Raw genomic sequence first — 24153 nt, forward strand, 5'->3', positions numbered from 1 at the left:
GCTCTTTAAGCCATCCAGGTTGGTGGCCATCTCTGCCTCCTATGGGAGTGAGTTCCATAGTTGTAGCTATAGCATAGCACAGGGGTCAGCAAACTTTTTCAGCCGTGGGCCGGTCCACTGTCCCTCAGACCTTTTGGGGGGCCGGACTATATTTTGAAAAAAATATATGAACGAATTCCTATGCCCCACAAATAACCCAGAGATGCTTTTTAAATAAAAGGACACATTCTACTCATGTAAAAACACGCTGATTCCCGAACCATCCACGGGCCGGATTTAGAAGGCGATTGGGCTGCATCCGGCCCCCGGGCCTTAGTTTGGGGACCCCTGGCATAGCACCAGGTGGTGGAGCTGTGTATGCATAATAACAAGGACCATCTGTTTCTCCTCCAGGCTTGGATAAAATAGAGTTTCTCCAGAGCCATGAAAACCAAGAGATCTACCAGAAAGCCTTTGATCTGATTGAGCACTACTTTGGCATTGATGACGATGACTCCACTTTGGCTCCCCAGGTAGACGAGACCCAGCAGCAGTTTATCTTCCAGCAACCAGAGGCCCCCATGGAAGGCTTCCAGCTATAACGTGTGTGCAGAGTGGGGGAAGGGGGGAGAACATCGTAACTTTGTTGGAAAGTTAACTGCAGAGAGCCTTCACACCCCCAGCCGTGTTCTCTTCTCAGCCAAACAGAAGGCTGCAAAGTGCCCACTCCACCTGTTACAAAACAGCTTTCTCCTTCACTGACACATGGCAGCAGTAGTTCGTGCTCATGATGAAGAAGAAGCAGAAGAAGAGAGATTCTTACACACAATACATTTTTTTCCTTTTTGCTGCTGCACATGTGTGTCAAAAAAGCAGGTGCTGAGGTGGATGAAAGTGGAGGTGTAAATCAGTTACACCTTCTAGTGTGTGGTTTTCCTCTGGGGTTTTTTGTGTTGGTTTTTTCTCAAATTGTATCTTCACTTGGGTACTTGAGAAATGACTTTTTTTCCAGTGGGAGAAGGCAAAATAACGTAGATCACAACCAAGGAATTTAATCCTGGATGCTTGGGTTCAACTATTTAAAAAAAATTCTTTTTTGCACATCTTGATTTTTATTAAAGACTCTTGATTGATCTGCCAAAAGCAGCACTTTGGCCCTCATTGTTCTGTGTCGTGTCCCCCCCCCCCCGGAAACCCTCTTGCCAAACAGCACCTTTCCAAGGGATTTGGGCCAAGTTGCTGCTGCTCCTGCCCCCTCCTCAAAAATATTCCTGTACCCAGATGCAGGAAAAGTTGGACAGCCCCATCCCACCAGGCATCGGAAAGACTGTCCTTCATGGAGGGATTCTTTTTTGAACTGCTTCAGAATTCAAACAGTGCAGCAGTTCCCACTGTCTCCTGGAGGCCCAGTCTAAGGAAGAGGAAGAGGCCTAGGATAAAAGGACTCAAAGCACAGCTAACCATGAAGGTGGGCTTCTCTTACATTTGCTACTGACTGAAGTGTTGAACTGGTGGAGGAAACCTCATCCTGCATCTTTACTTGAAGAAAAATTTCAAAACTTATTGAAGCCTTTTGGTTCCATGTCATTTATTTTGAAAGAGATTCTTTCCCTTTTTAGGGTCTAGGCTGGCTGGGGTGGGGACAAACCTGACACGTTTCCTGGAGCAGGTCTTGTGCCTGCACTTGGTGCACAATCTGCTCTCAGCTCAAAGAGTCAAGTGGCCTGTGTTTTCTCAGAATTACCTCCTGCTCAACTGTGTCGTATACATTCTACTTCAAAATGAAGAAGAGAAAGCTCTGTATTTTTTATATATTATATATACACGTAGATATTTGTCTAATTTGGTCTCCAGAGGGGGGAAACTATAATTCTTCTAAGGTATATATATAGGATACTGTGTGGCAGGCCTGCCTAGGAACACATGGCCATGGAAACCTCTTTGGTTATCTTGAGTTCTCCTTTTACCTACTGTAGGAAGTGCCAGATTAGTTGAACTCCCTTTACCAGGTATAGATTACTTGGCCAAGGCAAACTATAAGCTTATTTCTGTGATGGGGAATGGCCCCTTCAGATTGCTTAAATGCTTACGGTATGCACATATCCCCTCCCCCTTTTCTTCTCACTCTCCGACATTTGAATTCAGGGTTCCCAAAGCATTCAAGAAGAGACATTCAGGCAGGTGTGAAGCTGGATGCGAAACCTTGGGCTGCATTTTGTAATAGAGATTTGCTCTTTGTTGTTTAAAAGGGAAAAAAATGAAACAAATGCCAAGGAAACTAATAAACTACATCTGTGCATTCAGTGATTGCAATCCAGATAAGACTGGAGTGAAGACTCTTTTCCTTAACATAACACTAGCAATATCCAGGATCCAATGTGCAAGATGGCATGGATGCTTTTATTTGTGTCTTGCAATGACCCTGCAAGGTAGGTTAACATCATTTTTACCGTTGAAGGGGAATGGAGGCAAAGTACTCCTGACTGAGGCCACAGTGTTTTCTTGATGCAGCTGCGGCTTTGAACCTACTCGGCAGTCATAGGTGGGTTGGCACTCTTCACTGCCGGGCAGCATTGCTTTCTACAGTTGGTCGCATAGTTTTAAAAATTATTATTATTATTATTATTATTATTATTATTATTATTATTATTAATTAAACTAATTACTGATTTTAGAGATGCTTGCATAGAGAGCATTGAATTGAAGGACCCCCACTGTACAGGCATAGATCAGGGCATATAAAGGGGTGGGGGATAAGGAGAGCTTCACTATTTCCAGCAAATATACGGGGTTCTTAGTTCTTGCTACAAGAAAGAAAGTTAAACAAGAATTCTGCCTGTTGAAATAACCCAAAAAGTTCATAAAAAGTGCCTCTCCTGGTTCTCAGTCTAGGTTATACAAGCCGTGTTGCAGCATGTAGATGAGTCTGCTTTACTGACACACCAACCTCATCCTCCTGGTGCAGTTTTTCCTTTTTTGTTTTTGTTTCCATGTAATATAATTTGGAGTGGGAAACTTGTGGCTCTCCAGATGTTTGGACTACAGCTCCCATCATCCCTGACAATTGGCCATGCTTTCTTGGTTTGGTAGGAGCTTGAGTCCAATGCTGTCCAAAGGGTGACAAGTTTCCCGATTTAAATGAACCAAAGGCTCAAGCACAAGCAAAGCAATATGAATGCCTAGACATATTCCTGCAAAAGGGTTAGTACAAGTTAAAATTGAATGTGGGGAATGTGTACCGTGCAGGTGCAAGTTCTTAGTTAACATGTTCTTCTAGGGTCCAGCTAAAGTGGAAAAGTTCAAGAAGAGGAGGAGCCAAAAGCTGCTGTTCTCTGAGCTGTGCTAATGAAGTGGCCCTGCATCCCTTCTTTCCATTATTTTATTTTGACCTGATGTTGTGGCTGCTATGAAGTGGCAGAAGGGAAAGAAGCTGGCTTGTTAACAGAACTGGTGGTGACCTTCTCTTGCTTCTTACTTAACTACATCCTCGTCTCTCTGAATTTGTACTGGTCTGATGTCGTCCTGTGACCACAGGCTGAGCTGCTAGGGGATGCAAGAGGAACATGGAGTGATCTGAGGCCTGGAAGCTGGCCTTTGCAGGAATCCACCTTAGCGCCCAAATGGGTCACCAAGGGAGAGGGAGGTGCCACTATAATGTGCTTGGGAGGGGGAACTTCCTCCCTGCTGCTCTTGTTCCCAGCTACTGAGGGAAGCTTTTCCAGTCAGGTGTGTGAGAGAATTTGAGGTGCATGGAGAGAGATTGTCCTTTTGATGGGAAGTTGCATGGGTGGGTGGAGATATTATGACCTTTTATGTAGATTTAGAAGCTGAGAAAGAAAAAGCACATTATGGTTATTGGGAGGGAAACTGAGGCAAGGAGATGGGGGTTGGGAGCAGAGTGAACGAGGGGAGGAAGCCCCAGGTACCTCGATTATGCAAATATAAGTGGATTTATACATCTTTTATCTATATGCTTATGTCTCTGTACAATCTTTGTAATACACGCAGCTGATGGTATGAAATTCCTGTGCCACACAACTCCTACCTATATTCTTTCCCCACTTGTTAAGAATTCCAGTCAGGCAAGGGCTGATTTTAATATGTCTGTTTACAACTAATAACTATACTGCCTTGTCTCAAATACAAGCATATCAACAAAGGCAACTGTTGCTCACATTGAGAAATTTAGGTGGGGCTGAATGATATGCATCCAATAACCAAGCTCTTCTGTTCTCTCACCCTCCTAATAAGACGTTAGCTACACGAGGGGCAAATGTACTTTCCCTTACAATCCCAATGATGTGAAAGTAGAGTTGGTCCGCTTTGTTTGCTTTAAATATATTCATGAAAATATGCAGACTCCTTGAACCTTAAGTAGGTATCCAGGTCTACTTGGTCTGTAAAAAATATGTACAATTCCCTTGCCAACTCATCTACCTCTTGTTCTGAAGAATACTGTTTTTTGGAAAAGGACAAGGCCACTGTGACCAGGACCTGGACTACTGAAAGCATAAGTTCTGAAATTATGTGACCCATCACATCTCAAAGGACATAATCAGAAATAGATGCTTCTTTTAAGGCAGGCTTTGCCCACCTGGTGCCCTCCTCAGATGTTATTCCACTGCAGCTCCCATCAACCCTAGCCAGTACTGAATGGTGCTGATAGTTGTGGTCCAGTCCAGCAACTTCTAGAGGACACCAGGTGGATGAAAGCCGCTTTAAACCTTCCAGCGAGTAATTGTGATGCAACTTTGTTGTGGTGATAGAAAACTTGGTTTATATCTCTTAGCATGATTTTTTTTAAAATCAAATTAGTGTGAGGCATAATGTATATGCCCCTTATTTGAACATCTTGGTGAAGGATCTTATTACAGCTGATCTGATTTCTCAAAGCAGACAAAGCTAGAAGTATTTGGTGGTGTTATTGTTGTTTTTACTATGGAAGTGTCATTTGGCTAATTTGTCATCAAACTGGGGCAGAAAACTTATTACTGTATTATTACTGTGTAGAAGACTAAATTCTTTTGATAACAAAAAGCCCAAGACCTCTGATTAATAGAAGGAAAGGGGACTGCAATATATAATGTTCCAAGGATTAAGTTAGAGGTTGTTGACTGTCATTTTAGGTTGATATTTGGATTTCTGAGTGACATGGGTGCCATCCCCTCTGGCCACTTTTACCCAGATCTCTTATAAAAGCAACTGTGTGTATTCATGTATGCACTTCCTCTCTGTGAGGGAGCGGCCTAATCCAGGGGAAAAGTTGGATCCAGTAGAACTAATCTAGTCCTTGAAAATCTCAGAGTATGTATCACTGTTCCAGTTTCCTCCTTCAGCTCTGCACTTTTTAGGGGGGGGGAGTTCACCATCCACATAACCACAGAACATAAAGTGGCTTCATAGGAGGGTTGCTATGTTGGTGAACTGAATTAATGTAGAACGGTGATAATATACTTGAGATTTCCAACTGAAATCTAGAACAATTATTTCTGGCATGGATAGTCTAGTAAATTTAAGGAAACCTAATTCCTACCTAGAATCATAGAATCATAGAGTTGGAAGAGACCACAAGGGCCATCCAGTCCAACCCCCTGCCAAGCAGGAAACACCATCAAAGCATTCCTGACAGATGGCTGTCAAGCCTCTGCTTAAAGAAGCTTTACCTAGAAGCCTACCTAGAAGCTTTATACTGCTATATGGATAAAACTAGACTAATGCACTGCAATGTGCACTTTTATTTCTCTCTGGGGTTTTAACAATATATCTGCTCGCCTTTCAGACAGAATAAATCACGTTGATGAAAACAACATAATTAGCAAACAGGATAAAATAAGGGAATGCAATAATAACTGCATTAATCTGATAAGTTTTGTAGAATTGGTGCTACTTGTGCAACCATGCTTTTTTTACTGTCCATATGTTTAATTCAGATTTCCTCATACGGCAGAAAACCTGTTAAGTAAAAATATGGTGCACATTAGAAGTCATGGATGTGGTGGAAGCTTATTAGCATTTTAAAATTTTAATTAATTTATTTTTGAGTGAGTTGCTTGTCACGCCCATTTGCTCCTTGCCTGAATAGCCCAACAACATCTGCTAGCCTTTTTTTCAATTGCTGCGTGTTGGACTCTCATTATTCAAGTTACAGGTAGGTAGCCGTGTTGGTCTGAGTCGAAGCAAAATAAAAAAACCTAAGTTTTTATTTTGGTATGAGCTTTCGTGGGCATGCACACTTCTTCAGATACAGTACACACTTCTTCAGATGTGTACTGTACTGTATCTGAAGCAGTGTGCATGCCCACGAAAGCTCATACCAAAATAAAAACTTAGTTGGTCTTTAAGGTGCTACTGAAGGAATTTTTTAATCTCATTATTCAGTCTCTCAAGATAGCAACACATGTGAGGGGTTACCTTGGAGACAATAACTGTGACACATTGGAACTTTTTTTTAAAAAAAAATGGCACAGGTCTTGTGTAAGACCACTTTATCTGAATTTCCGTATGGTTAAATTTCAGTGTTTTAATAATCTAAGGAAGCCTGGCTTGTTTTAAGGCCACGGTAGCAAAGCGACCATTGCCAAGGATGAATCTCAACACACGCACGGAAGGACGAACGTATGCCCATTCTAATAGGGAGCAAAGTTATCTACCTTCCACGCTTCTAAGTACAACCATATAGCGCATCTGAAGCCCTTTTAGCACTTTAAGTTGAGTGTAAATGTTAATTATGAAAGCTCTCCCTTGCGTGCCGCCGCCCTACCATTGGGTAAGATCCCTTCCCCTTTGCCACCTTCCTGGGTTTGGGTGGGTGCGTGGAACTAGCCGGGATTTGTTCTCCAGCAAGAAGCCCTGGACCGCATTCGAGAGGATGCTGGGAGTTGTAGTTTCAACGAGGCTGTATCTTACACCGCCCCGTTCCCCCGGAGTGATGCATGCCGGGAACTGTAGTGCAGCCCAGACTCCCGCCTCGCGTGCCGCTTTTTTCCACCCCATCGAAGTTTCCCAGCATGCTTCTCTCGGCCGCTCCCGCTGATTGGCTGGCGGCGGCTGGAGGCGCATGCGCAATTCTGAGACCCGGGGCCGGAGCTGTGTTCTCGAGCTTTTTGGAACCGCTAAATCCAGAGTGGAAACCAGGAGGAAGCGCTGGCGGCGACTCGTTAAGAAGAGAGTGGCGGCGGAGCAGCAAAAGGGAAAAAGCAAAAGCGAGCAGAGCAGCCCCGTGGGTGCTGGGAGGTGAGTTTGGTAGGACGCGTCATACCTCTGGGCAGTGACGTCAGAGCACTAGGGGTGACGACAACTCTGAGTGACGTGGTCGTGTGGAGAGCAGGGAGGGCCGCGGTAGCGCCCTTCCCCGGGGGAGCATTCGTAGTGGGGTCGGCAAGTTGAGGCTGGGGGTCGAGAGGAGTCCCGGGTGGGCCAGGACGGAGGCTGGGACTGGCTGGAAAGGTACCGGTAGGCAAACTGTATGGGGAGCGGGGCTGGGACTTAGTGGCAGGAGGAGGAGGCCTGTGGGTTTCCATAAGGCCTCCTTTCCCCGCCCCGCAAAGTTGCAAAGGTAAACACAGCAGCAACTCAAAATACATAAAAGGAAACTTGCGGCAGCAGCCATGGGCTGGTAAAAGCTGTAAAACCCACGCCGGGTATTTGGGGTGTTTGACTGAGTGGCAGAGAAACGGGGGCTGAGGTCAGTAGACTGCACAGATGAGGGAGAAACAGTAGTGCTGTTTTCTTGAGGGGGCCTTTTGGGGTATATTTGTAGGGTTTGGTGTGGGAGGTGAACAGGCAAAAATTTGGAGCCAAGCAGGGAGCATCTGGGGCCTGAGTTCCCAACTCATGTAATAACGAGGTGTTAGGGCTGAGGGAATAAAAATCATAGGTGGTGTTGAGCTAAGGGAAGGAGGGGTCCCGTGAGTTGCTGATGTCCTAAGGTAACTGGTTGTATTGGGAGCAAGGAAGGGCTGGCCCAAGACAGTTTGACACCTGAGACAAACCACAAAATGGCACAAAGCTGCCCACAAGAGAAAAAGAGGTGTGTGAAGATCTGCATCAGGAACAAGCGGGGGTCAGGGTGGAAAGGAATAAAGTGCTACATCGGGAACAAGAGTGGGAGGAGACCAGCAGTGCCTCCTATTCACCGGGAGGCCACTGTAGAGGCAACATTGGGGAGGGGGGCAGCAATGCATTCCTTGGGGACTGGATCTGCTGTCCCTGTGGACCCTGCCGCCTGAGGTGGGCCTCATGGGTGGTTCCAACCCTGGAGTGGGGCTTGGCTGATAAGGCAGAGGTAAGTCACTTGGTGGGGTTCGTAGGGGAACATCTGAGAGCATTTTGTTTTCTTGTAAGGGACTGGCAATGTTCTCTGGGACTGTGTGGAAATGTGCCACATATTTTTTTTGCATAGGAGAGGCATAATGGGAATGGGCTAGGAGTTTGAGGCTCCCTCAATTGATAGGGTTCACATGTTAGCTTTTAACAGGCCTCTCTTACCTTGTTGCTGATGGGGATGGGTGTGGCCAGGGCAGGAAGATAAATCAGGGGTGTGCTGAGAGAAAGCAACCATACAAATTTTCCCAAGCTGTAATGAATGATACATGATTTCAATGACTGCATCAGCGGCTATCCTTTCTCCTGAATGTGGTGTTTTCTTAGCTAGTAATGACTTTTAATTTCCATTGAAATTGCCAGTCATCCTCTGAACTTAATGCTAAACAGAGGGCCACATTTTTCTTTTACTAGACGCTGTTGGAAGTGGCTTGGAAGGTGACTTACAATGAAGAGCCAAGATGGGGAAAGCAAAGCTGTCCTTCTACCTGCCAGCCCTTCCAAAATGAGTAGTGTGCTGGGGTTGGAAGACTTAGCTGAGGCTCCCATAGTGACTACAGAAAGCTGTGAATGTCCACACCAGCCTGAGATGTGCAGCTTGAACTCTTTGGTTGACGGAAATGTTGAAAACCCAATGAGTGAGGAGCAGAGTAAGAAAGAGGGTATGTGTTTTCATGAGGCCCATTGCCCTTTCAAACGTTAATTTTTATATCCCTTTACATTTTTCTGCTAGTAGCTTTTAAACATTTCTTTTCTTTGTTTTTGCACCACCACCGATAAAAGGGAACGTTGTTTATATTGCATACTTTCTTAAATCTCACAATGCCCATCTTTTCATCGACTGAGAACTCTAAAGCCAAAACACACCTGAGGCCAAACCTTGCTCTCTTCTGGGAAGCGTTGGCCTCATGTCTTCCCCTCCTCCCCTGTGCTGTAATCCTAATGTACCACCTTTATTCCCAGCACCTTATTTACTAAACACTAGCGTCTACATGGCTAAGAAATGCAAAAAAAATGACTTGTATATATTTATCAGCGCAATATATGCAGTGGTTTACGTAAAGTTCTTATTTTTTAAATGCTTTAACCTTACACATGAAGTTAGTTTTTATGTCAATTTTCTGTTGTCAGTTTCCAGACTTGTTTTACAGAAAAAAACAGTTCATTTCTTCTGTGCTATTATTAAAATGTCTAGCACATTAAGAGCAGAATATTTTGAAATATTGAAAGTATGTATGCTATTCTGGTACTGGTAGACTCTATAAACTTTGCACAATGATCTGAAACACAATAACATTTTATTTGCACATGTTCACACATTTAACATGCTGCCACCTGGCTTGTAACATTTTTCGTATTAATGTTAAATAGTGTTGTTCACTTCTTCCTTTTGCAGCACTTTTGGTGGATGAGGCTGTATCCCAACCCCACCAACCGGTTACCTGTGATGTCTCTGAAGAGCTAAGCAGACAACTGGAGGACATTCTGAACACATATTGCCTGGATACAAACCAGGAAGGACCAGGAGATGACAATGGGCAGAGTGAACCTGTAGAGATGGATGAGGCAGAAAAGTGCCAGAGTGAGTCGCCAAGGAATGGCGAGCAGGAGCAGAGTTGCCCTGAGATGAATGGAGAGAAAGAGGGACCCAGAGGGACCAGCGATTTAGGCGGCGAGCGTGATCAGAAACGAGCCCAAGAAAAAAAGAAAGCTAAGGGGCTTGGTAGGTGGTTCCTTCCTGATAGTGCTCTGCTCTGCTGTCCCATCCTCAGTTTATGTCCAAATCCTAAATGCAGTTGCCCTTGCTAAAGAGTAATCACTATTGCAATCTCTTCATGGGCCTCTGGTCTCTCTGCCTGCTGTGCTCTGAACAGTCATGCCAGGGCTGTTGTGGCTGGTATTGACTCAACTTCTTTCTGTCTTAGGCCTGCCTATGTTCAGATTGTAGAGTGCTTAAGGAGAGAATTGCAGAGATTTTTCACATTATGATGACTGAAAAAACATAATGTGAGCTGGCTGCTCTCTGGAAAATGCCTTTTGTTTAAGAGCAATGAGATACATAAAGAAGGCAGGAAAGTGTATAGCAGAGACCAGCCCACCCCGGCCCTGATCTACCACCTTTTAGGGAACTGGGGGCAGTAGTAATTTCCACAGTCTACAGGTTTCTAGTTCCCTAGATTCTTTTGGTCTTGAACTCCTACTCTTCACCCCCTACCCTGTTTCTCATATTTTAAGACATACCCATAAAATAAGCCATAGCAGGATTTTTAACCATTCAAGGAATATAAGCCATACCCCGAAAATAAGACATAGTGATAGGTGCAGCAGCAATGCCGGCCGCAGCAGGAGGAGGAGGAAAAAAATAAGACATTCCTTGAAAATAAGCCATAGTGTGTTTTTTTGAGGAAAAAATAAATATAAGACATGTCTTATAATATGAGAAACACGGTAGTTCTTTTCATTGTGATCTGAAGATGTCTCTACATTATCCTTTGTGTTCCAGGCAAGGAGATCACGTTATTAATGCAGACCCTCAACACTCTCAGCACATCTGAGGAGAAACTGACAGCCCTCTGCAAGAAGTATGCTGAACTGGTCAGTGTCTGGCAAAGTGAGAGGGAGGGATGCTTGAGTGGGGTATTAGTGCAGGAGGCAACAGGAGAGGGCTTCTTTTGAAAGTGAGAGCTTATCTCTGAGGAAACCAGATGCCAGGAAGCTTCTGTCAAATTCACATGACGTTAAATAGTGTCCAGATCAAGGAAAGTTAATAGTACCACAAAGTTAATAGAACCACTTTATTCTGCCTTGATCTGACCCCACCTGGAGCACTGTGTCCAGTTCTGGACACCGGAGTTTAACAAGGATATTGACTAGGAAGCATGGCATTGCAGATATTTTGCCATAGATTGGACATTGCAAAGACTATGAAACTCCAAGAAAGGTCAGGTGAGATTGTCTAAATCAGTGGATTGAGATGCATTACACCTGACACTGTGGGTTTGGTGAACACACTGGGGCAGAGATGAACCTGAACAATAACCCCCTATTACTATCAGCGGTAAGAGATAACTGCCACTGGAAGCCATTAGCAGAAGTACTCATGGTCAGTGAACAATCTGGAACCACTTCTGCCTAAAGTGTTTTAGGTATTTCACAGGTCTAAGGCAGCTCTCTCAACCCTTTAACTGGTAAATCTTTTGGTAAAGTCTCCTTTACCAGTGGTTTGGGAAGGCGTGCTCTACAACTCCTCCATCCATCCTGCCAGCACTGGCAGCAACCTGGCAATAAGCACACTGCTGCCTGTGGTTTAGTTTGGGGTTCTCAAGAGGCAATGCACTGCTAGAAGCCTGTTGAGCACTTCTGCTTGGCCATAAAGGTTTCTGAAAGAGTCTCCAAGGACAAAAGGAGGGAGCACTCTGCTACCTGGGTGTTTTGCATTCCTCATCATAGACAAAGCTACGTTATCTATGGTCCCTATGAAAAACTCCCAAGTCCCTTGAAGACAAAGTTTGCCCCTTATGAAGGGCCAGGCGGTTAAGTGGGATTTGGATATGGCACACACGTCCCCAAGGTTTAACCTACAGTTGCACCAAACTATAATAGCATGTCTTGGCTCTAGCAGAGGAGTTGGGTGATGGAGTCCCACTTGTTCCAAACCTGTTATGACCCACAACAAACTATACAAGATTCAAAGCAAAGCATGCACTTCTTCTTCTTCTTTGGCGATCACTCATAGCCGAGTAAGATTGTCTTCCATAAACACGGTTTTAACAATGAGTCCGTAAGTGACTGTGGAGGCCAGTTCTGGATCTGCACGTCCTTCCACAGTGGGGACATTGGTTTCCGGGCGGGAGTTGGTCATGGTGTGGATTTGCCAAGTGTGCCTTCCTCTTAGCATGTTTCTCCCTTGTGTCCTGAGATTGAGTGTCTTCAAAGCCCATGGCACCTTTGGTAAAGGCTGTTCTCCAACCGGAGCGCTCACAGGCCAGTGTTTCCCAGTTGTCAGTAAGGTTTGAAGGGGGCTTACAAGTCTGTTTGCCTAAGTGGTGTGAACACCCTTCAGATCTTGATGCCCAACACTGTATTGTGCTGCTTGCATCCTTAGTATTTTATAATACCTGAAAAGGACAGCAGAGGTAGGCTACATGAGAGTCCCAACAATTAGAGTTGCACCCAGGGAAGAAGGCTGCCCAATGGGACTTGGGTGGCTGATCTCTCTTGTGGCTCAGGGATCTGCCTTTCCAAATTCATTGGCCTTTAGCCTAGCCAGAAAAAGAGTGCTGCATTTCTAGCACAGAAGGGCCACCCAGGATGATGCATCCCTCCACCATGTTGCTTCAGTACTAGTTTTTCCTCTTCTCCCCTCTCTGTCCTTACTGCTCGTATATTTGGGAACACTCCTTTTACTGTTATGTGGATACCATTACTCATCATGCGTGTCCTGGTCCGCTTCTCTTTGTCCTACCAGCTGGAAGAGCACAGAAACTCTCAGAAGCAAATGAAAATCCTTCAGAAGAAGCAGACCCAGTTGGTGCAGGAGAAGGATCATCTACGGAGCGAGCACAGCAAGGCCATCTTGGCCCGCAGCAAGCTGGAGAGCCTGTGCCGGGAGCTCCAGAGGCACAACCGCACCCTCAAGGCAAGTGAAGCCCAACCTGTAGGTAGCCTCTCCCACATCTCCATCAAAGCCCCGGCTGCTGTACCAGTGTCATGTGCAGGCCTCTTGTCTAGAGACCTGTGTGACGCTGCTGCACCTTTGGCATCAAAAGAAAGCCTATCCAAGCAGCGTAGTTCAGCCTAAGAAGGGGGATAACATTGTTGTGGGGGCAGCTCCCAGATTGCCATACTGGATGTCTTAGGTTGCCCTCTTGGCTGATTTTAAATGATCACAGTGGAGCCCCCAGCCTGTGACTTTGTAGACAAATTGGGGTTTTTTTGGGGGGGGGACAGGATGGGGGAAGATGGAAGAAGATAACAGCTTCTGAACTGGATTTCAGCAGGTGTTTTCCTATAAGAGATGATAAATAATTGCTTTTCTCCAGCGAGCCAGTCCATTTTTAGCTAAGCATTGCCTACTGTGACTTGCAGCCATTCCCTTTCCCATCGCTGCCAGCTGAACAGAAGCCCTTTAAAGGGGAGTGCCAGGTATACCCACCCGAGAGCCTTCTGCCCACAGGAGTCCTCATTCTCACCCTAAGCTGTGGCCTTTCTTCTGCCCCGACTTTCACATGTTCTTTCCAACCCATCTCTTTAGGAAGAAGGTGTCCAAAGAGCCCGGGAGGAGGAAGAGAAGCGTAAGGAGGTGACATCCCACTTCCAGGTGACCCTCAACGATATCCAGCTGCAGATGGAGCAGCACAACGAGCGCAACTCCAAGCTGCGCCAGGAGAATATGGAGCTGGCCGAGAGACTGAAGAAACTCATTGAACAGTATGAGTTGCGAGAGGAGGTGCGCAGCCCACAGTGAGCGGTGGGGTGTGCATTGTGACTGGGGGGGGGGGTGAGGGACAACTGGAAAGTTGGGGAGGTAGGGAGAAGTATCCCCAAATCTCTGCAACCTTAGTCTTATGATAAGAATTTACTTCTATACCACCTGTTTGTTACCCAAGTGAGGGAACAGCTTTTAAATAAAACACAGAACCAAGGGAATTACAGCAAGCTTCAGATCCAGTTAGGGACCCAGAGTTTATTAGACACTATTGCAAATGTCCCACTTTATCACTGTTTCCTTAGCAACCAGGCCTTTGACAGGGTTGTTGACATTCCTGTCCCTATCTGTTCCTTGGAACCTTTCAAGGAGGTGACGGATTTCACTCTAGTGCTAACTCAAAACAGACATGGCAAAACACCCTGAGTGACCGTTTGTGCCACTTTCAGGGTCAGATAGGAAAGGAATGCAGCTATTAGGAGTCATAAAATGCAGGCACACAGGAATCATTCATGGATGCATTCTAGCCAAAGGTTAAATGCAATTATTGAAACATTTCTAAAATCAAAAACATGCATTTGGGATCTCTGGTTTTTACATCAGTCTCATAAGTGTGCTGGCTGAGGCTGATTGGACTTGTAATCCAAAGCATCTGGAGGCACCAGGTTTGGGAAGGCTGGAATAGAGAATGTTGAGCTAGGTGGCTCAAGGGTCTGACTTTGTATTAGACAGCTTCCTGTGCTCGTAGTAGCCAGTGGCCTGTTGGCAACTGAAGAAGCACCATTTTGATACCTGAGTCTGCACACTGGCTTTAAACTGACCTGTCCTATGCAGGCCCCCAAATTAAAATGCTTTCACTTTAAAAAAAAACACCCCAAAAACATTGCAGCTTTTTCAGGTATGCCAGAGGCAACCTCCCCATGAGCAATTGCTTTCCTTCGGCTAACATGACTTGTGAAAACAAAAGTGATATTTGTGTCTTGATATTGTGCCTGTGACTTTCGGCTCTTGCATTTGCCAGAAGTGGCTGCTGCCGCTGACTGACTGACAGCCTGTTTTGTCTTTCCATTGGCAGCACATCGACAAGGTCTTTAAACACAAGGACCTGCAGCAGCAGCTGGTGGATGCCAAGCTCCAGCAGGCTCAGGAGATGCTGAAGGAGGCTGAGGACAGGCATCAGCGGGAAAAAGACTTTGTGAGTCTTGCTCAAATGGTCCAAGGAGAAGCCCCAGTCTGGCTGCCGCAGCCGAGCATCTCTTAGGAAGAGAGCTGCGTCCAAGCTAGGGAGTCCTTTCCCCTCCTCCTGGATTTTTTGATATTCCTTAAAGCTGCATCAGGCCCTCCTTGCCTCTTAATTGATCCTCTAAACATGGAGTGGAGGGAAGTTCCAGGCTGCAGGGTGCTGTTCTCCTGCAGTGGTGGGGGTGGTAGGGAGTTAATTTCTCTTACTCCATTGCCTTCCCCCTGTTCCTTCTCTCTTGCACAGCTATTGAAGGAAGCTGTGGAGTCCCAGAGGATGTGCGAGTTGATGAAGCAACAGGAAACCCATCTCAAGGAGCAGGTGTGTGCGTGGGTGGCATTCTTTCCCCCCTCCCCCGCTATAGTTCACATTTTCTATATAAAATCCACTTTCTTAGAATGGGGAAACAATTTTCCTTCTTGTGACCTGCTGGCAGGATCGGTTGGTCACGACAGGAGCATAGCTAAAGGAACAGTTGCTTCCTCCAAACCTAAATTGGGTTGGAATGTTCTTAGGCACTTAAGATGGTTTAGTTTGAGTTCCTAGCTGAGTCCTGAGTAGCTCCCTCTTCCCACCCAATCTCTGCACTTGCACTGTTTTCAGTAAATGGTGCTTGAAGAATGTTTGCATATGTGTGTGTGTGTGAGAGAGCGAGAGAGAGAGAGAGAGAGCGCAGTTCCCTTTCTCTTACTCAGCCCCGATCTAAAGAAAGAGTTGTAGATGCTAACTCTTCTTCCCTCCTCCTTTTTTCCAGCTGGCCCTCTACACAGCAAAGTTTGAAGAGTTTCAGAACACACTATCCAAAAGCAGTGAAGTGTTCACAACCTTCAAGCAAGAAATGGAGAAGGTACTGTATGTTCGTGCTGCCTTCGTGTGCTGTGGGAGGAGAGGCTCTGACTCTTAAATTGTCACTCCTATTGAACAACGCTTAAATTCTGAAGCGCATCAGCCCATCCCTTTGAGCTGCTGCCTTGGGAGGGGAGGACAACCCCTGAATGTTTCTCTGCTGGCATCCCAGGACCGACTGACTTACCCTGTTTTTTCCTTCCTTGCTGCAACCCCATAGATGACAAAGAAGATCAAGAAGCTGGAGAAAGAGACCACAATGTACAGGTCCCGCTGGGAAAGCAGCAACAAGGCCCTTTTGGAAATGGCAGAAGAGGTAATGTCGCCCCTGCCTTACTCCCCTTGGCTTCTCTAGGGGAAACAAGAGTTTCAGGGTCAAATGCATAGCCAAACAGGCCCCAGAAATTTCTATGAGGGATTGAAACTGTGTCCACCCCTTCAAAACTTTGAAATCCTCAAGGATCTAAATAGTGTTCAAGAAATCAGATTTTCTGGAAGATTATGTTCATTTCCCCCCTGACTCTGCACTCAGGAGAGAATAATAAATATTGGCAGATCCAGTACAAGATGCTGGTGCCTGTAGTTTTAGAGATGAGTTGGAAATGCTAAGCAACCTTTGGCTGAAATCTCAACCTGTAGATGGCCTGTGTGTAGTTTTTAAGTCCTTGGAAACATCCTCCTCCCTATCTGCCACTTTTTTGGGGGGGGAGGCATTTTGGTGAAATCACAAATCCTCTCCATCAGAAGAAACCTCTCTTGCTCTCTCACTTCCTTAGTTTTGCTCTCGGCATTCCATGCTGTTGAGTCAGGATTTCTTTCAACAAGCCTTTGAGTTTTTGTTCTTGCTCTTTGCTTGGCGCTCAGTCCTGGCATTGCAGTTGGGTGCTGGCCAGTTGACAGAAAGACAACCCAGGAATGGTGCCCTTGCTTTTGTTCTTCATTGCTGGCTGAGACTAGAAGCTCCAGGCCAACCTCAACGCCACAATGAGTTGGAGTGGAGTGGAAAGAAGCAGGGATATGCACTTCCCTGCCCTTGTACTTGGAAGTTTCTTCTTCCAGAGCACACATTGCACTACTTGCTGTGGGGCTTCTATACCAGGCGGTTGTGAGGATGCCAGTGGTACAAGGAGCTGAGGGTTAGTTACTCTCTGGCCCAGAGCTGGCCTGTAAGCTGGTTAAGGACATTTCCCATGCTTATGAACAAGCAACTTTCCAGATGTCTTAGCAGTTGTATTTAAGCAACTTATTTTTGTCGCCTTTTCACGCTCTCTTCTGTACCTTGGCAAGCAGGCAGGAGCTGGCTCTGAAATTGATTTTGTTGTCTCTTGCAGAAAACTCTCCGGGACAAAGAACTGGAAGGGCTCCAAGTGAAAATCCAGCGCCTGGAGAAGCTCTGCCGAGCCCTGCAGACAGAGCGCAATGACCTGAACAAGAAGGTGCAGGACCTGTGTGCCCTTGTGCCTCCCGCTGCCAGCACGGACCTCCAGGGACCACCAAAGGACCCATCCCAAGGCAGCTCAGAGGAGCTGGCACCTCGGGGCACCACCATGGAGGAATGCCTTGCCCTGGCACAGGCGGTGTGCTGCACTGGACCAGCCGAGAGGTTTGGGGAGCCAAGCATAGGAGGAGCCCCTGCTCGGGAAAAGATGGATGAAGCTGCTGTCTCTCTTGAGTAAAGATGGAGGAAGGGGGAGAGGCAGGCATACCTCTCCAGAGACTGGGCCCCAGGCCTGGGGTGACAAAGCTCAGTCCCCCACCCCCCAGGCACTTAAGGTGTCCCAGTTTAAGCTTGAAGGCGTTTTTCTTTTCTTTTTTGCTTTATAAAAATTATCTCACTATATATTACACGATATGATGTGCAGGGCAACTCCCACTTTTTATATATAGGCCTAGGAACTAGATTGAAACACATCCTTGTGTGTCGTGCGAACATCTCGATAAGTGTGTGGCAGTTTCACCAAAATACCTTTTGAAGTATGGGTGTGGGGGAATCTTGCCAACCCTAACCCTATCCCCCTCCCCCAAACACAGTTCGGCTGCTACATCTCACTGTGGGTGCTATGCCATGAATGCAAATTTAGGAGGTTGGCATCAGGGCGGCCCTTGGAGGATTTGTTTCTTTTTCTCATATATTGACCAGACCCAGAGGCTTAAAACCAGAACAGGAGACTCGGGAGTTTGCTATCTAGTAGGTTATTTTTAGCATGTAGATTCCCCCAAGAAAGTGGAGAATAAAGTAGATGTGACTTTGCTTCACGGGGACAGGAGACTGAGAGTCCTGTTGGTTTGAGGAGAGGGTGGGTGGGGAGCATCCTCTCTGGGACTTTGCTACTTCCAGAATCTATGTTTCAACAGCCTTACGACTTCACCGTTGCCTCTATGCTTATACACGCACAAGTGTATGTATTAAAGATTTAATCCAAAGGTTTTCCTTCCTTAAGTGTTTTGCACATGATGAGCACCCGTGCACATGGTTGCATGTGGGAAATGCTCTGGGGGTGGGGGTGGGGCGGGCAGGGGGAGTGAATCCCCTGCATGTGTTATATACTCCTCTTTGGGATACTTTGGTATTGAACGTCTCCACAGTCCCAGAGGCTCAGGGAGACAAACCCTAATCTCCCAGGCAGCAAAGCCCAATAACTAGAAACAAACTTAACACACATCAGGAGCTGCCTGGAGATTGTCCTCCGTGACCGGACTCCCGTTTCCTTATCTTAACAGCACTTTTCCTTGAGCCACCTTCTCCATGAGCCACAGAGTTCCATGTCAGTAAAAAAGAGGTTTCCTATTTAGTCCTCAGTGCTGCCATGGCTAGTTTAAAAGCATAGAGGCTTTTTCTGTTTGTGATTTCAACTTCTGCTGCTTCTTTGGCTTGAAACCCAACTACAGACTTCTTTGCGTTTTAGTAGCTGCCTTTGCTTTTAAAACTTTGCATCCCTCCTCACTGGGGCCATGATTAGCCTTTATTATAATTCCTGTCTTGCTGAGCTGCCTATTCCTCAGTTGTGTTTTGAGCTGTTGAGTGTTGGTGTTTGGGAACAGCTGTGGTCCGGCACCATTCAGGCCCAGCCCTATATACTTCAAACACTCTGTGTTAAAGGAAGCTGGGCTTTAGGAAACAGGATTAGCAATGCATTTTGTACGATCTGACTTCTCACTCAGGTTGGCAGATTTCTTGCAGAGCTGTTTTGCTTCCTTGTTTCTCTTACTGGGTGACATCCAGCATTGCACCAGCAGATATGGCAGGACTTCACCTTTGCCACAGCCCCTGTCCCCACGCACACCCAATCTGCTCTGGAGGGTCCATCAACCCTTGAGCAATTTCAAGGGTGATGGGGTGGCTGGGGTGGGGCTGGGGAGAGCAAGTCCATGCTATGAATGGGCCGCCTCCCATCCTCTTCCTCGTACTTTGCAGGGCTTGGCCGAAAGCTGATGAATGTAAATGGGAGATAGAACTTTAGTCTTGGAGCGGGACAGAACTGAACACCGGGATGTTTCAAGAAAACCTTCCAATTTTTTTTAATGCAGTGGTACAGGCAATATCTAGATCTGTTATATATATCTTTGTATCCAATACAAATGAACATAAACTTGACTGCATGTCTGTGCTCCTTTTTTTCTCCGCTACCATCATGGATATTGAGGCAGGCTATTGAGCTTGGCACACGGCACCAATTTCCAGATTCCATCCTAATTCGCTAAAAAGGGTATTTTGGCCCTTTTCAAGGGGCTTGGGACAGTTTTTGTATCACTTTCATGTGTACTGTAAGCGGTGAAAATGGGTCTGGGAAATATTTTTCACTTGCTTAGCTTCAAAATCATTTTTTGGTTAGGATTCAGAAATAAAACCAATGTAGTGCTTTAGAGGGAGTGTTAGACTTCTTAAGCATTAACACCAGACTTTCAGGTCCCAGTTCAAGAAGACAACTCAGATTTTTTCATTGGTCTAGAATACTGAAGACTGAAGTTACAAGGGGTAGTCCTAATTTGTATTATAATTTAATTTGAACTCTAGTTACATTTTTTAAAATGAAACCATAGAGCTGTGAGGGACCTCAAATACCATCCAATGTACTGTTACAGCAGCCTTGTGGAGGTGTGGGCCATTCAGCTTCTGTTTAAAAACCTCTTAACCAAAAAGAGTGTCCACCACTGTTCCAGATTGAATATCTTGTGCTGTTAGCATGGCAAGTTCTTCCCAATGCTTTGTTGAAACCATGTACTGTATGTAAATTTGAATGAACTGGTGTGGAACGTGGGGTGACCTGACACCCCTCTGATTCTGACCATTGGCCAGGACCGATTTTGAGTCAGATCCAACAAAATCTGGAGCATAGATGAAGCAGCACCTGTATCTCCAGTTATACAACTGCCATGAGGCATCCTAGCCCCTGTTCAGGCTTTTGGGGGGGGGTGCAGTGTGCTTTCATGAATTGTACTCCTTCAGCAACACTTGTGATAAAGGAATTGTAGCTGTGTGCCCTGCCCCAAAGCCTAGGCTATGAATATGACCAAACGCAGATCCACCCCCACTGGGGAGGTTCTGCAGGCCATCATATGTCAGGCTTAAAAGCTTCTGCTTGGGGCAAGCAGCTAAACTTCTAATTTACATTTTTCAAAGGATGGGGGCTCCACCTCTCCTTTTCTTTCTTTATAAAGGTCCTGCTTCTACCCTGGATAAATGTACCAGGTCAAGCTATCCTGGGCGTGAAGGGAGGGAAGAAGTCTAATGTACTACTTGGGCTGAATGGACGCTGTGGGGTCAGGAGGGGGAAGATGGGCAGAGGAAGGCCTACCTAGGTGGAATCCGATGCCTTCTGTCCATGCCCAGAGACCTTTTCCCGTCTACGTGCTCTTGGGCTACTGAAGCCTATCCTCCAAAACGGGTTTAAGAATTCGGGCGTTTGCAATGGGCTAGCTCGGAACACGGGTGGGGAGCAAGCTAGTTTTCCAAGGGCCCGGATCTGAGCGATGGAGCAGCGGCTGCTGTCCACGAAGGCGGTGGCAGCGTCGGATCCAGTGAAAAGGCATGTCATTCTGGCCGGCGCCAAGCCTCCCTCCGCCCGAGCCTTGGGATACCAGCTGCAGCCGACCCCAGGCGGAGCGGACCCTGAGCATCGGGCCGCCGTTTCCACAAGCCCCTGCCTGGCCACCGCCTCTCCGAGAGGGTGCGCGCGCACGCGCTCGGCGCTTCTCGGGCGCGCAGCAGCAAGAACAGCCGCCGCGGGAGCGTCCCCCATGGCCCTTCTCCGCAGCAGAGGTCAGTGTCTCCGCAGCGCGTCCTCCACTCCATGCGGTACGAAGTGGGGGGAGGGGGCGCGTGGAACCTCGGCGAGGAGAACGTTCCGATTTGGAACGCGGAGCGAGGAATCAGCGTTCCAAATCGGAACGTTGGCTGTGGCATCTTTTGTTGCTGGCAGATGGCGGTGGGTGGGAAATTAACCGGCCTTTTAAGATTGCCGGCGGAGAGCAAGACCTTTCCTCCTTTCGCCCCGGACCCCGTTTCTAAGGCAGCAACCTCTTCTTAGAAGCCAGGCAGGGCTGTTTGTTAAGGCGCTGCATCATCGCCTCCTCCTCTTCACGGTCTTGTTTATCGATCTATTTATGTGAGCTCCTTCTGTGATGCAAGGGCGCAAATAAGAGAAGGTCGATGAGCAGGGGAGGGTTCAGATTAGCACTTCAGTGTTTGTATATGCGGGAGGGCGGGGTGTGAGGTGACTTACTCTTTCTAAAGTGTTGCTACCTAAATGAGATGCACAGGGCATTTCTCATAGCGGGAGAACCAGTCCTCACCCAAGCAGCTGACAACCCCCAGCAGCTACTGCCGGCCCCAGCGCTAAATGCTCCCGTTAGAGAAGGAGCCCTTGCACCCATCACTCACCCCACCGACCCACCTCTCTGATAATTGGCCCTAAACCAAGAGGTGTCCCTGATGGGACCATGTGCCGTAACAGAGCAGGGGCTGCAACACCGGGGAGCAGTTAGCTTTGGAGAACTGGGCGGAGGGAGGATTACCACCCCTCCTCAAAATGTCCCTTCTGGAATATTAACACATTTATTTATGAATCAATTTAAATTCTACCTTATTTTCTTACACAGAGCTAAGGGGTGTAAAATACATACCCCACCCTCACATGGACGCAGCCAGGATTTTTGTTGGGGGGGGGGGCAGGCTTTTGTGAGGAGGACTGGACAACCTCAGATTTGTATTGATTCTTATTGATTTTGATTGATGGGGGGGAAGCTGCCCCCTGCCTCTCCTGGCTATGCCCATGCATTCTCATTTTATTCTCAAAACAAACCCTGAGAGCTAAGTTAGCTTAAGCAAGCAAGACATCTTCCCAACACCACCTGGTGAGCTTTGTGGCTGGCTGGGGACTGAAGCTGTCTCTCCCTAGCGCCAACACTGATCAGCGATGCCATTTTCTGGGTTGTATCTTCTGGTAGTGCGGTGAAGAAGGCTAGTATTATTCTAGGCTGCATCAACAGAAGTATAGTGTCCAGGTCAAGGGAAGTAATAATACCACTTTATTCTGCCTTGGTCAGACCACACCTGGGATACTGTGTCCAGTTCTGGGCACCACAATTTTAAGGAGGATATTGACAAGCTTGGAATGTGTGTGGAGGAGGGCAGCCAAGATGATCAGGGGTCTAGAAACCAAGTCTTAGAAGGAATGGTTGAGGAATCTGGGTAGGTTTAGCCTGGATAAAAGGAGACTGAGAGAATATATGATAGCCATCTTCAAATATCTGAAGGGCTGTCACATGGAAGATGGAGCGAGCTTGTTTTCTCCTTGTCCAGAGGATAGGACCCAAAGCAATGTATTCAAGTTACAAGAAAGGAGTTTCTGACTAAACATCAGGAAGAACTTTGTGATGGTAAGAGCTGTTTGACAGTCGAACAGCCTCCTTCGGGAGGCTGTGGACTCTCCTTCCTTGGTGGTTTTAAAGCAGAGATTGGATGGTGTTCTGTCATGGATACTTTAATTGAGATTCCTGCATTGCAAGGGGTTGGACTAGATGACCCTTGGGTCCCTTCCAACTCTACAATTATATGGCTCTAAGAAGGGTACCTAGGTATCTCCACTGAACCAAAAACACCCAGCACCTCATTTTCTCATCATATTGTCTCCAAGTAATGAGAAACTCAAGGGGTAATGCAACCCATGCATGATGTACTTTTGAAGGGGAGAGCAGTAGAGACTTACAGTAGGCTGCATCCAAACTTACTGAGCAGTCACCTTGATTTGTTTGTGGGAAGGTTGTACAATCTTGCATCGAGCAAATGTTTTCCCAACACTTTCCCGTGCATTTTCCCCATCACTTTTTTTATCACCAAAACAATCTTTTCTGTAGGGGGAAGCAAAATTGTTGTGCCCAAGCATTTTTTTTAAAAAACAACCTGTGCAGCCTGGATTTGCCAGTGACTGAATCCTACCTGAAAATAGTAAGTCAGAAAGTGTTCTCACATTGTACTTACACAGTTCTCACTGTACTCAAACAACAGCAGAAATCTGAGTAAAGCGGGGTTGGAGACATTGAGGCAAAAAAACGTAGTTTTAATGATGACAGAGGCTTGAGTGCAGCAGAGATGAGGGGGTTGTTATTTTTAAAAAACAAAGCTGTTTTAACAAGGAGAAGTAGCAGAAATGGGTGCATCATAGCAGCTAACACAACAGAGCCTTCCCACCTCCCTTCTTCTTGTATTCAAACCTTTTTCTAATATGCCACTTCCCCCCTCTTAATGTCACCTTGACTCAAACCTCTGACACTGTTTAAAATAACCATCCCCTGCTCTACTTCATTCCGCCCCTGCTTTATTCAGACCTGCACTGCTGTTTAAAACTACTGTTTCCCTACTGTGTTCTTCCAGCCCCACTTATGCGGTTTCCCCCCTTCAGTGTTTTTCCCTTCTCGCTGTACTCAAACTTCTCCTTCTGTTCCTCACCTGACTCTTGTGTGTGAGAGAGAGGATGAGGAGCTCTCAAAGATTTCACTATATGGAAGGTTCTTTATTCAAACCTTTGCTGTTGTTTGCTAGATCCAGTTCCCCACCTCTGATTCAAAGGGTTGGAGATGGGACAACCTGCCTTCTCTTTTCCTCCCCTACCCCACCACAACTTCCTGCAAATCCAGGATTGTGATGAATCCTTCAGTGGGGGCTGTGCAATGACATCCTTACATATCTATGTATATAGGAAGACATATTTATTTGTCTCTTACTGTCTTGTTTACTGTTGGGGTTATAAAAAAAATATTTGCAAGCTGTGTGAAGAGTTTTATTAAAAGTTTTGTACACCCTGCAATTTTCTGATGAAGAAATGGGTTTTTAAAAATA

The 24153-nt window shown here is 46.3% G+C and overlaps 2 protein-coding genes across 4 annotated transcripts in view; both read left to right on the plus strand.

Annotated features, from left to right (window-relative positions):
* KPNA6 (karyopherin subunit alpha 6) overlaps window positions 1-6227 on the plus strand; it is a 34459-nt gene extending 28232 nt beyond the window's left edge. The window contains exon 14 of the mRNA XM_035121244.2: window positions 394-6227. Within this exon, the coding sequence (XP_034977135.1) occupies window positions 394-581 (188 nt within the window). The 3' untranslated portion in view covers window positions 582-6227. The remainder of the gene's footprint in view (window positions 1-393) is intronic.
* A 797-nt stretch (window positions 6228-7024) lies between these two features.
* Window positions 7025-23204, plus strand: LOC118088031 (alpha-taxilin). 3 transcript variants are annotated; one of them, XR_009557754.1, is made up of 12 exons: window positions 7025-7212; window positions 8716-8963; window positions 9698-10024; window positions 10805-10896; window positions 12770-12944; window positions 13560-13750; window positions 14805-14924; window positions 15216-15290; window positions 15724-15816; window positions 16036-16131; window positions 17147-21075; window positions 23172-23204. XR_009557754.1 is itself a non-coding variant. In XM_060275873.1 (11 exons), the coding sequence occupies exons 2-11, from the start codon at window positions 8750-8752 to the stop codon at window positions 17489-17491; spliced, it is 1728 nt and encodes a 575-aa protein (XP_060131856.1). In that variant the 5' UTR covers window positions 7025-7212; window positions 8716-8749; the 3' UTR covers window positions 17492-23204. The 3 variants fall into 3 exon arrangements, 2 of the variants coding, with proteins under 2 accessions (XP_060131856.1, XP_060131857.1); XM_060275873.1 differs by having other exon boundaries at window positions 17147-23204; XM_060275874.1 differs by lacking the exon at window positions 7025-7212 and adding an exon at window positions 7274-8263 and having other exon boundaries at window positions 17147-23204.
* The last annotated feature ends 949 nt before the right edge of the window (window positions 23205-24153 follow it).

Source organism: Zootoca vivipara, chromosome 6 (genome assembly GCF_963506605.1).
Source record: "Zootoca vivipara chromosome 6, rZooViv1.1, whole genome shotgun sequence".
Taxonomy (NCBI): domain Eukaryota; kingdom Metazoa; phylum Chordata; class Lepidosauria; order Squamata; family Lacertidae; genus Zootoca; species Zootoca vivipara.

What these genes read in the sequence shown, in the direction of transcription:
- LOC118088031 (XM_060275873.1), top strand. Translation starts at nt 8,750, where the DNA reads ATGAAGAGCCAAGATGGGGAAAGCAAAGCTGTCCTTCTACCTGCCAGC. An exon ending in GCAAGAAGTATGCTGAACTG is followed by an intron (nt 10,897 to 12,769) that starts GTCAGTGTCTGG and finishes TTGTCCTACCAG; the next exon opens with CTGGAAGAGCACAGAAACTC. An exon ending in TCAAGCAAGAAATGGAGAAG is followed by an intron (nt 15,817 to 16,035) that starts GTACTGTATGTT and finishes GCAACCCCATAG; the next exon opens with ATGACAAAGAAGATCAAGAA.